At 36.2% G+C, this 14,033-nt stretch overlaps 2 protein-coding genes and 1 pseudogene across 2 annotated transcripts; 2 read left to right on the top strand and 1 right to left on the bottom strand.

Annotated features, from left to right (window-relative positions):
- Window positions 1-1,621: 1,621 nt before the first annotated feature.
- LOC127796926 (zinc transporter 1-like) lies at window positions 1,622-3,310 on the top strand (annotated as a pseudogene).
- Window positions 3,311-5,035: 1,725 nt separating this feature from the next.
- On the top strand, window positions 5,036-7,881 carry LOC127796405 (laccase-2-like). The gene is made up of 5 exons (XM_052328537.1): window positions 5,036-5,214; window positions 5,349-5,500; window positions 5,765-6,009; window positions 6,097-6,225; window positions 6,423-7,881. The coding sequence occupies exons 1-5, from the start codon at window positions 5,098-5,100 to the stop codon at window positions 7,511-7,513; spliced, it is 1,734 nt and encodes a 577-aa protein (XP_052184497.1). The 5' UTR covers window positions 5,036-5,097; the 3' UTR covers window positions 7,514-7,881.
- A 2,391-nt stretch (window positions 7,882-10,272) lies between these two features.
- On the bottom strand, window positions 10,273-11,101 carry LOC127798096 (small polypeptide DEVIL 13-like). The gene has a single exon (XM_052331411.1). It carries the CDS (start codon window positions 11,053-11,055, stop codon window positions 10,552-10,554), a length of 504 nt encoding a protein of 167 aa, XP_052187371.1. The 5' UTR covers window positions 11,056-11,101; the 3' UTR covers window positions 10,273-10,551.
- Between the last annotated feature and the right edge of the window lie 2,932 nt (window positions 11,102-14,033).

Below are 14,033 nucleotides of genomic sequence, written 5' to 3'. Positions count from 1 at the left end.
AAAATGGAAGATTCAGAATTAAACTCAAACAAAGTTAGAGATGAAAATTTTTTGTTATTAGATCCGTATTTAACGTATATTCAATTAAGAAATGTATATTTTGAACAAAAACGAAAAAAAATTAATCTCTATTCAAAAAAATAATTCTAAAATAATAATAAAAAAAATTTATTTAGCAATCTTGTTCATGAACCTACTCGCAAGATTTGTTTGCAAATCGAATTGAGTCGAGTTTTGTCTTGCTTAATCTTGACTTGTTTTCTAGTCGAGTCAAACATAAGCAAACTTGTATCAAGTTGAACGTTGACTCAACTCATTTACAACCATAACAAATAATATAAAATAAAATAAAATTCCTTGGTGTAGCTCAAGCGATAGATTGCATGAGATTCAGGTGCTGGGTACACCAAGGCTTGCTATTTGAATTTTGGGTAATGCAGTAGGTATCGCATTTGTTACAAGGGGTCACAAGTACGGGCCTTCGACTCGGATTTACCTGGCTCGACTTAATTGCCTAGTTGGGTTGGTGCCCATAAGTTATAAGGGAGAAGGTGTCGGTTTCTGTCAAAGAGTTATGCATTGGGCTTCTTCTAATTTTTATGTTAAAAAAAGGAAATAAAATAATAATATAAAATAAGTTTTTTTACTATTACTTTTTAATAGGTCTTTCATTGAGTTTCTAAGAATATAATCTCACTTACCAGAAAAATTAATTTTTTAATATTTCTCATCCCCTATTAATTGAAATACTCTTAAGTTGTGGTCGTGGTGGTAGTTTAGATGAGTAATTTTATCTTTTAATTTGGGGGATTGGATATTGGAGTTTAGGCTAGTAATTAAAATTATTAATTAATTTCAAAGAACATAATAAATAAATAAAATAATTTAATAGTTAATAATGAATATATTTTATTACGAGTCCTTAAAAAAAAGGAATTGAAAATTGGTAAAATTGATGTGAAATAACAATGAGCAAGTGAAGGAAAGTACGTAATCACTTTGAAGCTTTAGATGGAGATAGAATCAAATAAAAAGTCTATAAAGAAGCTTGCGTATGACATCCACTATAAATCTCCCTAGGGTAAAGGTGGGGGGTGCAATTGATATGGCTATGGCTTACCCTCTTTGGGGCTATGCCAGCCTTTTTGGGAGATTACTATGTCACGCTGTTGCATATATTCCACTTCCACGTGGTTTATGTTATTTTTAAGATGGAGTGTTACCGTATGTAGAATTTTATTTGACTAATTATACCCGCACACATTAATTGAGAAACTGAAAAGAAAAAGAAAAAGAAAATTATTATGTATCATATAATATAATATAATATAATATAATGTAATGGTTACAGTAGATAGAATAAAAGCCTGTCCCAATCGGCCGAGGCATTCCTAGAAGAAGCAGCGCTGCGCGGAGCCTAGTAGGCATTGGGCGAGTACATTCTAAACTTAGCCCCCCGCTACAACTAACAAGTTTTGGGACGCCCCCGACAAGAATACATTGCCGTTGGTTCAACTCCATATATATATAACAGTACTTTCTAAGAACATGTATAAATCAATTTCGTCCCCCCTTCTCCTATCTCTACAACTCTCCACGATCAAGGCTCACGGAGGTCGTGATGACGACGGCGACGGGCCCCAAGGTTTGCATTCAAAGGGGCCTAATTTTGCTGAAAGTCAGGTGCCGAATCATCCTCTTGATCTATATATATATATATATATGCGAGCATGCACCTTCGTCGCCGTATTTCTATAAATGGAACGAGAGCTTCCTCCTGCTGGGGACCTAGTTCGCTGGCGGCGTGTTTTTGGGTACTTCTCTGATGCATTTCCTCAGTGATTCCACCGAAACCTTGGACGATCTTACCACCCAGAAACGTGTTTTTTGGGTGCTTCTCTGATGCATAATTTCCTCAGCCATTCATGTTGGCCTCGGCTGGCTCTTTCTTCACTATATATATGTTTAGCGACTGCATATATAGTGATTGCCATCATCAATGGCAGTGGAAGAGCGTAGAAAGTTGAGGTACGTGGAAGATGTAAGTAAGAGAGATTTCTGGGCAGAATGACCCGGTGGCGGCTATGTATCTCAGCCCATTTTTTGGGAGGACAACTTATTAATTTGTGGCCATTCTCCTCATCATGGCCTTGTGCTTTCATTCGGTTTTAATTTGAGGGCACTGGCATCGGAGTCTGATCAGGTATGCACGCCCATAATAGTAATATGCAATATTATATTGTTTTTGAGCAAAAATTTATATATACTTTATTTTTTCATTCCTTTCAAATCATGCAAGAGCAAATTGATCGAAAATCAACTCTTTTTTACTTGTTCAGATTATATCACATCCTATCGAACACCTAAAATTATGAAAAAGAAAAATATATTTCATAAATGTGAACGAGATTCTACTCAAACTCATGTCCATATATAATCCCACTAACTGCAATTTTGCATAAAAAAAGTTAAAAAAACCCTCAATTAACTGTTACGTAGAAAAGAAAAACTATAGGAAAAATTGTAAGTAATTCTTAAGAGGACAAAAGTGAAAACCCTCAAATCATCACAACTCCAAATAATTAATTGGTTATTAAATGTTACACACGCAGTTTCCCTAACCAAATAATATCTGGATACCTATTTATATATAGGCAACAATCTTAGGGCTGTTGTCTGGTTATAAACAAATGTCACGTTACTTCTCTTAATCTTCCTTCCATTATCTTCCCTTACTACATGCCGTTTGAGTGTCTGCCTCAAGCCAAAACTACATACATGCATAGTTACGAACAAGGAACATGTTACAGGAACAAATGGAGATGCATGGAGAAACCTGTGGACCATCTCGCCGCACAAGACATTTGCCGCCATAGCCATAGGAATCGCGCTGCTGAGGATGATATCGAAGCGGCCATGTCTGATGACGGCAGCCTACTCTTCGGCCTTCGCCATTTCCAGCCCAATCGGAGTGGGAATAGGCATCGCCATAGACACCTCAAGTCAAGGTCGCACAGCTGATTGGATGTACGCCATCTCCATCGGCCTGGCTTGTGGCGTTTTCGTGTACGGCCCCCACAAACCATCTCATTTCCAAATAGTGAATTATCTAGCTAGCTCTAGTTTAGTACTCGACCCAAACCATCTCATCTCCATGGGCCTGGCTTGTGGCGTTTTGCGGCCTTCGCCATTTCCTTTTTGCTTTTACACCGTGCAATATCATATCGGATCAGTTAAAGTAGTGAATTATCTAGCTAGCTCTAGTTTAGTACTTAACCCAAATCCTTCAAAAATGATGGGTTGTGAATAATCCAACATTATCTTGGGTTTAGAGCATTTTTGTGGCAGAAACACTGCCAAAAAAAAGAACGAAAGATAATTAATAGAGGTGTATTTTGCAAGACAAGTATGGATATTTAATTATGTGGGTGTGTGTGTGTGCAGGGAATATTCTACAATGGGCGTAGTTGGTGCAACTACAAAATCAGTCCAGAGAGAAAGCTCAAACTTAAGATGCATGGTAAAATTATGTATATATATTTGATCCTATATATATATATATATTATAGTCATTGCTTGGATCTTTAATTTACATAAAGATGTTTGAACAATAGTTTTTTTTTTATCTACAAATTATACAATGATACATTGTTTTTTTAAGCTAATTAATATATATAGTCATGTCGGAAGAAAGGCGGATCAAATGTCCTTCTCTACTGTGGGCTTTGGCATTCGAAATTAAAAGCCTTCTTTGCTTGGGCTATATGCCATCACCAACCAACAACGTTAATATCCCAATCAAAGTCCCGCATGACAACGATTCTTAGGGCTACACACCCATAACCATGTAAACTTAAAAGGACTCAGTGGGGGAGCGACCATTCATCTGCAACAGTTAATCAAGATCCTAACCCCCTTGTTTAATCTTGGTCACCAAGATTAACGGTTGAATCACTCACCAAAAAGTGAATTAATTTTATCTCCAAGAAACAACTTTTACACAAAAGAACTTTCCCCAACCATTAATGTGGTAAGATAAATTACTCTATGTGACTATATGATGCGATGCATATCCCAGGTTTCACGTAATTTTTCAAATATAAACTCATGTTATATTGGCCATCGAGATCATATTGAGCATCATACTAATTCATGCATATATATAATATGGATGTTTGGGTGCTCAATCAATTATTTTGAATGATAATTTCATATAAAAGTTAAATCATTTAGGCGGAATCAAGATATATATTAACCCTCTGATTAGTTATCAGGATCACCAACTAATGGTTAAAGCATATAATTAGTGGGGGCTATTTAATGAAGTATTTATCCACGTAGTGATCATAACAAGATAAAACATTTGTTTAATAGAATAATGTATAGGGCAATACTGGTGGTTTTGGGGTCAGAGTACGAAACAGTGACATTATCTTTTATATATATATATATAGCATTTAATCTATACAAGATATGTATATGTCTGAAATCATCCAATGCACATACAAGAATTTCCTCGGGGATGGACCGAAGAAGAAAAAGTCTGTGGTATGGTTTCTTCACAGAGAAAATTTTATCACAATAATTAATATACAAGAATAATTTTAAAATGTAAATTAATATTATTCTCTATAAAAATTTATTTGATTAAACAGTGGTGGAGAAAAGCAAAATGTGGAATTGGAGTTTTAGCAAGAAGGAAGTGAAGGATAATGAAAGAATGGGCCATGGGTGCTGTTGAGAGATCAAAAAGGATTTCTTTTTTTGAGTGTAAAGATAAGGTTATTGGACAACAAGAGGGGAAGGTCAAATCAACCAAATTTCACTTTAACAACACTCCAAATTTAAGCCCTGACCAATAATAGTTGGTCCAGTCCATCTGCTTAATTTTCAGGTCTCATCATTTACTAATTTTTCGCATGTAACTTTTCTGCCTGAAAATTAATTCCAATAATTATTGCATCACCTAATTAACCAACCAAGCACTGCCTCTATATAAACACCAACGCCAGTATTCCACTCCAACCCCAGACCCAATTTCACCCTTTATAGAGATACATACATATCCAAATTAAGTGTAGGTACAGTGATTCAGCAATGGCTGCATATCTCTGCATGGTGGCGATATTCATCATCGGCTCTTTCAGCTGGGTCTTTCCAGAAGCTGCTGCGTCTGCAAGCCATGGAGCCGTTACACGGCACTACAACCTCAACGTAATATACAGATATAGTTAACGGCCATTGAATCAGTCATCTTGATCAGGATCGATCGTTGTATAAATTAAATAACTTCATTTTCGTGATTCATTTTCATTAATTCATATGCGTGTGTGTATATATGGTTGCAGATTAGGTTGCAGAAAGTGACCAGACTGTGCCACACGAAGAGCATGTTGACTGTGAATGGCAAGTTTCCGGGGCCTCGCATTGTTGCTAGAGAGGGTGACAGAGTGGTGGTCAAGGTTGTTAATCATTCTCCCAACAATGTCAGCATCCACTGGTATGGTATATATATATATATATATATATGTGCACCCCCAATCATCTTTAGTTAATCTCAATTATTTGCGTATATATTCTCTTGTGTTTGTTAATTAAAGATACAAAAGCCCAGCAACCAATTTTCCGATTTAAGCTCCCAAAACATTTTTGCTTATTAGAATTTATTTATGTACAAAACGTGGAGCCTCTGCTATAAAAACCCTTTTTATATACATATATCTCAACTTCTTGATGTATATATATCTGTAACTTTTCTGGACAGGCATGGAATTCGGCAGCTGCGGAGTGGATGGTATGATGGTCCGGCCTACATTACTCAGTGCCCCATCCAATCCGGCCGGAGCTATGTGTACAACTTCACCATTACTGGCCAAAGAGGAACTCTCCTCTGGCATGCCCACATCTCCTGGCTCAGAGCCACCATCTACGGGCCCATTGTCATCCTCCCCAAGCTCAATGCCTCGTACCCTTTCCCTAAGCCCCACAAGGAAGTCCCCATCCTCTTCGGTACTCATTCATAATAGCATAAATTTTGAAAAATTAATTGCCCAGTGAATATGATTAGTTTGTGATAATTATTCAATTACTGCATAGGGGAGTGGTGGAATGCTGATACAGAGGCAGTGATTAACCAGTCTCTTCAAACTGGAGCCGGCCCCAACGTCTCGGATGCTTACACCATCAATGGACTCCCAGGACCTCTCTACAATTGTTCTGCAAATGGTAATTTTCTACTTCGGTAAATCGTAAAACCGGAAGATAAATGATGATCATATTTATAATAAATATAATATTAGTCAAAACATTGTGATAAAAGTTATATATATATATATATATGATTATAAGACGTAGAAAAAATTTGAAAATTATTGTAAAGATGACATTTTACCTGTAGCTACTAATCTCTTGGAATTGATCAGAAACCTTCAAGCTGAACGTCAAGCCAGGGAAGACGTATCTCCTTCGCCTCATCAATGCTGCACTCAACGATGAACTCTTCTTCCGAATCGCAAACCACACCCTCACCGTCGTCGAAGCCGACGCCGTCTACGTCAAACCTTTCCAAACCGACGTCCTCCTCATCGCCCCCGGCCAAACCACCAACGTTCTCCTCAAAACCCACCCCAACGCCACCAGCGCCTCCTTTCTCATGGCGGCCCGGCCGTACTTCACCGGCATGGGTACGTTCGACAACACCACAGTCGCAGGCGTCCTCCAGTACGGAAAGCCGTCGATGACTTCTTTGAACGTCTCGATCGGTCTCCCGCTTCCCGCCCTCCCCCCGATAAACGGCACTGCCTTCGTGGCAAATTTTTCCGGCCAGTTCCGCAGCTTGGCGAACTCCCAGTTCCCGGCGAACGTTCCACAAACAGTTGATAAACGATTCTTCTTCACCGTCGGCCTTGGGAGCAGCCCGTGCCCGAAAAACCAAACTTGCCAGGGGCCAAACGGCACCAAATTCGCAGCTTCGCTGAACAACATTTCGTTTGCTCTCCCCAAAACGGCGCTTCTCCAATCATACTTCTTCGGAAAATCCAACGGGATTTACACCACTGATTTTCCGTCGACGCCACTGAATCCGTTCAATTACACTGGGACGCCTCCAAACAACACGATGGTGGCCAACGGCACCAAGGTGGTGGTGCTTCCGTTCAACACGACGGTTGAGCTGGTGGTGCAGGACACCAGTATTTTGGGCGCCGAGAGCCACCCGCTTCATCTGCATGGCTATAATTTCTTTGTTGTTGGGCAGGGACCTGGGAACTTTGATCCGAGCAAGGACCCTGCAAAGTTCAATCTTGTCGACCCCGTAGAGAGAAACACCGTCGGCGTGCCGTCTGGCGGATGGGTGGCGATCCGGTTCCGGGCAGACAACCCAGGAGTGTGGTTCATGCATTGTCACTTCGAAGTGCATATGAGCTGGGGTTTAAGGATGGCTTGGATAGTGTTGGATGGTACCCTCCCCAACCAGAAGCTCCCTCCGCCGCCGTCCGATCTTCCGGACTGTTGAGTTACTTCTCCGGGCAGCCTAATTTTAATAATTTATATATTATACTAGCTAGGTACGTACCTACTACCAATTACGCACAGTTGGTTGGTTTTTGTGTTGGGTACTTTTAATTTGATGCGAAGAAACGGATGATATCCGTAGAAAAAGGCGTAGGCAAGCAAATGTTGGGCGTCGGGCGTCGGGGGGGTTTGCTTTTTCATTTTGCTTGAAGGATGAGTTTGTGTACTCCTTGTGTTTCTCTTTTACAATGATGTCCTGTCCTCCGGGGGGAGAGTCGGAGTCGTTGTCGTTGTCGTCTATGATATTATACGAGAGATCAGATATATTATGGGCGATTTTAAAATATTTTTATTATATTCAAGATAATGTTTAAGTTTATTTTCTTATTTGGCTATTTGTATATAATATATGTATATATATATATATTTACCTGATAAGTACAGTACGTTTGCCAAAGGATTATTATGCTGGGCCGTATCCCATGCTAGCGCCCAACAACAACAAGAGTAGCCAGGCCATGTGGGCCCAACCCTGGGGCCGACCAAACGGGCAAGGCCTTTTTCTGTTTTTCTTTTTTTCATTTGCTTTTATAATTAATTCGTAATTAAAAAAAATTAACATGAGGATATATATTTACATTGAAGATTAAAAATATATATTCCTGTAATAACTACTAAAAACTAATTATTTAATTAAAAACAATAAAAATTAATTGTTTAAGTATACCGTAGGAAGTTGGGAGCTCATTTAATATCTCTACTTGTAAATCCTGACTTTTTTTTGACTAAAAGCTCTTAGAAAAGATGCATGTTTAATTGTTTTATTACTATATATGCGTGTCGTCTACTTAGAATAAATGGACAGTAGTAGTGTCACATGTGAACCACATTCTAAAAACATTAATTTGGTGTAATTTTTCTTAAAATCTGATATGATTCTATATATGGTATTTCATCTTCAATTAACATTGGTATGAAACAACGTAATAACTTAATTGTATCAATTGTTTATCTTGTTATTATAAAAAGGAAAGTGGCATTCATCATGATGATATACTCATCTAAAACTGCTTGTACAAAGAAATGCTATTGGAATGATATTATATTTGTATATTAACAAATTCTTATTTAGGATAACATTTTTATTTTTATTTAATAAATATATATATAAAAACCTACACCTCGTCCCGTTCCAATTATGTTTACACACACACATATATATATATATATATAAGAAAAAATTGAAAGTCCGATCGATGGGACAATACTAGTCAATTGGATGCAAAACGTTTGTAAATGAAAAATGCTATTAGTACACCTTTGTGTATATCTTGGACTATATAAAGGTGTATCAATGATAAAAAAGTCTCTCATGAAGCGCATGTGAAACGAGAAGTATTTTAGTCATAATATTCTTTTATGTAGTTCAAGTTGTACAAAAGTGATGTACATTTAGTATGATCCTACGTAAATTATTGGCAATTGGAAAATAAATAAAGGATTCAAATTCAATGAATTGGTAGAGCAGAGTAGATATTATTATTGACTTTTCAATTAATGGGCTTTATTAATCTATTTATACTGACCCTTAAGTTGCGCTTTGGGCCTGTTGTTTGCCTGGGAAAAGGTTCAGATTGGGAAGGGCTTCCTTGGATCTATGTATGGCCACCATAATTTCTTTCCAGTTTCCAGTACTCTTGCCATGTGAGTCTGGCCCCCAATAAAATGTTATTTTATCATCATTTTTATATCAAAATTATTTCATTTTTGTACAGTATATATCATAGCTAGTAAAAAAATTTAATTAGTGAAAGGAATTAGTATGTTACTATATATGAATTATTATTTTAGTAAAATTAAATGTACTTCATTATTAAATTGTATTTATACATAGGATAAAAATTGCATCCAACCCATGTGATTACAAATGTATTTTATGATTCATGTGATTTAATTTTATTTTATTTTTTGAGCTACTAATGTCTTGTAAAAAATGTGAGTGAAATTGTATGTAAACGATGTCATATATTGGGACATTTAGATAAGATTTCTTGTGATTTGGCTTAAGAAAAGAACAGATTTCCTCGTAAATAAATATAATAGTAGAAGTTACTTGAGGATGTCAAAAATTTCTCTAAGAATAGACCCAACTTTTTACTTAAAAACCTATTTATTTATTATATCTTTATAGTTAAATGTTTGAGTTTTTCTACCAAACTTTTTTAAGAAAATTTAAAAAATTAAAAAGTTGATAAGAAATAAGCCAAAATTAAATGCAATGGAGAGAGTCAGCACTGGAGATTGGGATTCGGGGGGCCGTAGATGGATGACATGATGGCGTCACATTACATTAATTGCTCTTTTTGTTCTAAAGGCACCCTCTCTCTATGTATATCTAGTGACTACTGACTACTCCTAGGTCTCGTCTCTCTGTCTCACTCACATGCACTACGTCCTAGTCTAATATATTTTGCTAACGCTTTAAAATTAAATATGAAAAATGCTATTAATACTCTTAAACTAAATGATAAAATTATCCTTCATTTAAAATAGTTGAGATGACGTAAGTCGCAGAATGACTAAATTGTCCCTCATTTAAGAGGGTGAGACGAGATAACGAGGCAAAAAAAAAATATTTTATCATTATATAATTTAAAATATAATCTTTGCACCAATATTAAATATTGAATCAACTTATCTATATACAGTATCATCATCAAGTACTCTCTGCATCCACATGCATATATGCAGAGGACAAATGCAGCATAAAAAATAAAAATATTCATTTGAAAGCGCCTTCAATTGAAGCTAATTAATTAGGCACACAAATTAAACACAAGACAAGTATATGTGTTACAGTGCGATCTCTTCTTAATTGGATGGCCAGGAAAGTCGAACATCTGGGCTATACATACCCAGGATCGATCCATCTCACACAAAGAAGAGCCGAGCATGATATAGTTATAAAAGTAAAATTATGTATATGGGTAGCTAGCTAGCCAAATGAAGGGCTCTGATATCAATGAGTGGGATGGATGATCAGAAATCGGCATGCTTAATGTGCCAGCAAACAAGCATATTGATACAGCGCTTCATTATGTAAAACCTGGCCCGCCGCTCCCTCGCCAAGCTGCTGCACTTTCTGGCGAAATCACTGCACTTTGCTGCTGAAGCGCTTCTCGAGAGAGAACTAGGCTTGGAATATCTGGACGAGCTGGACATGGATGATCTCTTCCGTAAAGAAGATAGAGGAGGAGACTTCTGAGAATTAGGTGGGCTTTTCTGGGAAGAGCTTCTTGAAAGAGGAGCCTGAAGCAGCTTCAAGGAATTATTAGAAGAGCTGCTGCTGCTGCTCTTCTGTGAAAAGGTCCTCGCAAGAGGAGATTTAGTGGAGGTCGTGAATATCTTCTGCGAGACGCTTCTCATCAGAGATGATGATATGGGATTTGGAGGAGATGAATAAGAATAACAAACAGTAAACTCATCGTTTGAGGATGGCCTCCCCCACCTCTGATGATGATTTTTGTAATAATAATACTCCATAAATTCTCACCAGAGAGAGAGAGAGAGAGAGAGAGAGAGAGGTGGCCGACTGTTAGACCCGGTTGTGGTAAGGAGGTTTTGGTGGGTATTTATAACCATTTAGGGACAGGGGTCAATTGAGCATTTATCTCATAGGCCCCGTCCCCAGTTGCTCTTCTAGATCGGTCGACCTGCACTGTGCGGGTCGTGCCATGCCTTGCCGATGCCCAATCAGTAGAATTGGCGGCCATTTGGCCCTATCGTATCAAGGCAAGCCATGCACAAGTCTGTCGAGCCATTCTTTTATTCTATTCAAGTGTTGGACAATATTGCAATTTATTTGACCTGTCTACTTTTGAGAATCGTTGAATAGGACGAGTATAAACACATGGCTTAATGTTTATAAATGTTGTTCATAGAATAGAAGTAGATGAAGGAAAATCAAAACGGATGCTGGGCAATTGTGGGCCCGAACTAGATGGGCTAATGCAAAATGTGTTGTGGTTGCATGCGATATATGTCATCCATATTTTGCACAAGTCGTTCTGCGAATGCCATTTGCTGGTTCAAAGAACTTGAAATAGCACAGATGCATATGGCTGCAGGTTTTGCTTCCATACGAATGGAATGGTGCTTAATTAATGCAAGGAGATGAAGCTCTTGGATGGTTGCCCATACCATACATACGACACTTCTTATTAATTTATTCCATCTCATGTCACAAAGTTGACTCGGATTTGAAGTATATATACGGTTTCACTATTAATTAATGGTTTCTTTTCTCATCCTCATCGACCATGATATATTTTCTCTTATAGACTTGGCCGCACGCGGGTTAGACTCAGCCTCGCATCGCATGTATATAGGCTTCTTAATTTTCTCTTCTAATTAATTTTGAGGAAGAGAATTAAATCCAAGTTGGAATAGAAAAGATTCTGCCATGCGTAGGCAATGCACATGCAAATGCTCATGCTCCTGACAACATCGCCGCCATCTTGTCTCAGACTGTTTTTATTAATACATTGCTTAATTAATTTAAAATCCTGTTAATTAATACATTGTTTACTGGTGCTAGCTAGATGCATGCGGCCCCCTCACGTAAAATTTTGATCATAGTCTTTTTTTTTTGCTTGTTTGCAATTATAAATGTATTAGTCACACATTAATTAAATACCTAGTGTTCTTATTTCATATGTACAGTAATTAATTAATGAGCCGCCTAAACCTAATCCAGTATAAAAATTAGCTAGTTTCGTATACAAATTAATTCATTTCAAAGTACATTAAGCTGTCATTTCTTTTTATTTAGAGATCGAGTTATAATTAAATGAACATTTGCTGGGGTTTGTTTTGACTGGTCAAATAATAATTTCTTTCTTAAAAAAATGTACATGGGCACATGAGGGAAAATATTCTAGTAATTAATTATTAGTATTTTTCATACATATATAGGAGTGGACTTGCACTTTGTGTCTGACCCAACAATAAAACAAAAATAATGAATTAGCGGCCTCCCAATTTGCAAATACAATATTTAATTTTTCATAACATTTATTTTCTTTATTCAATTTATTATTAATCTTATTTAAATCATTTTTTACTTAAAAAGACTTACTCAATATCTAAATTTTTATGTGAAAGAAATTCATAAAAATAATCATAGTATTTCTAAAGAGTAATGAAAACATGTCATAAAGTTGCAACTAAAAATCATTAAACTTTACAGTTAAGACAGTGGTCCAACGGCCAGATGTCTCATGTTCGACCCACCCAACTCCCAATGTTTGTATCATTGAAGCTCCCACGGTTTCTCATTATTATTTATTAGGTTTAAAAGGGTCAAAAATTTCGCCATTGAATTAATGACATAATTTATTTGAGAAATTTATAAGCCAGGTTCCCTACACACACACACACACATATATACAAATAATATTATGTGAATAAAACTAATTTCTTACAATTACTTTTCCTCTCTCGTAGGTAAATTTGAAATTATGTGAATTTATAGGATCAATATGTTAAATGACATGTTTATTCGATTATTGACAAAAGATCATCAGATTCTTATTAATTTTTTAAATAAAAAAAATCATAAGAAGTAAGTGACATTAATAATATTTTTACAATTATAGTTAAGATGTTATATATTATAAAACTTTTACTTGTCAACTATTGAATATATATATTAGAATAAAGTCGGGTATGCACATAGAGCAGTTGTATTTGTAAAATATATATATATATATATATGGTCGCCATGTGAATATTAACATTTGAATATATATATATATATAGTCCCACTCCCACATGCAAGCATGTGATGAGCTTTCTTTACCCAAGTATATATACATATAATATGGTTTCTAAAACCTCTGCCAATTAATTCTCTCTTTTCCAAATTTATGCAATTTTACGATCGATATATATATATATATATGATTTGTTTCCGTGCCATGTTTAGGGAATAGTGATGTGATTTATTAATATTATTAAGATTAAAGGATAAAATACATTATTTTTAGGACCTACACATTACAGATACAACCTGGAAAATGAAAAGCTACACATTAATTACCTGCACATTGGGCTGTTTGTTGCAACTTAAAAATTGTAATTTTTATCTTTTAATTTTAAAAAAATTGAGATGTAGTGTTTGTTTTAGCTTATATAATTTTAACTTATAACTTCTACTACTTAACTACAATTTTTAAGAAGGTGTAGCAAACAGGTTCACAACTTATTCTAAATTTTAGAAACTATAATCTAAGAAACTAAAAATTATAATTTCTTTAGTTAAACTACAACAAACGAAGCGATTACACGTTACACCAACACGTACAGTACCTAAACACTAAGCCAAGACGCAACAAAGGCTAAACAAAGCTCAGGAAAAAGGAAACAAGACCATTAACTGATCACCACAAACCACCCAATTAATTAATTAAGCAACAAATTAAAAGAAGCAAAATGAAGCGCTCATGCAAAACACACCCACA

Source organism: Diospyros lotus, chromosome 3 (assembly GCF_014633365.1).
Source record: "Diospyros lotus cultivar Yz01 chromosome 3, ASM1463336v1, whole genome shotgun sequence".
Lineage (NCBI taxonomy): Eukaryota > Viridiplantae > Streptophyta > Magnoliopsida > Ericales > Ebenaceae > Diospyros > Diospyros lotus.
The sequence above is the reverse complement of the archived record's forward strand: the minus strand, read 5'-3'. Positions and strand labels throughout refer to the sequence as shown.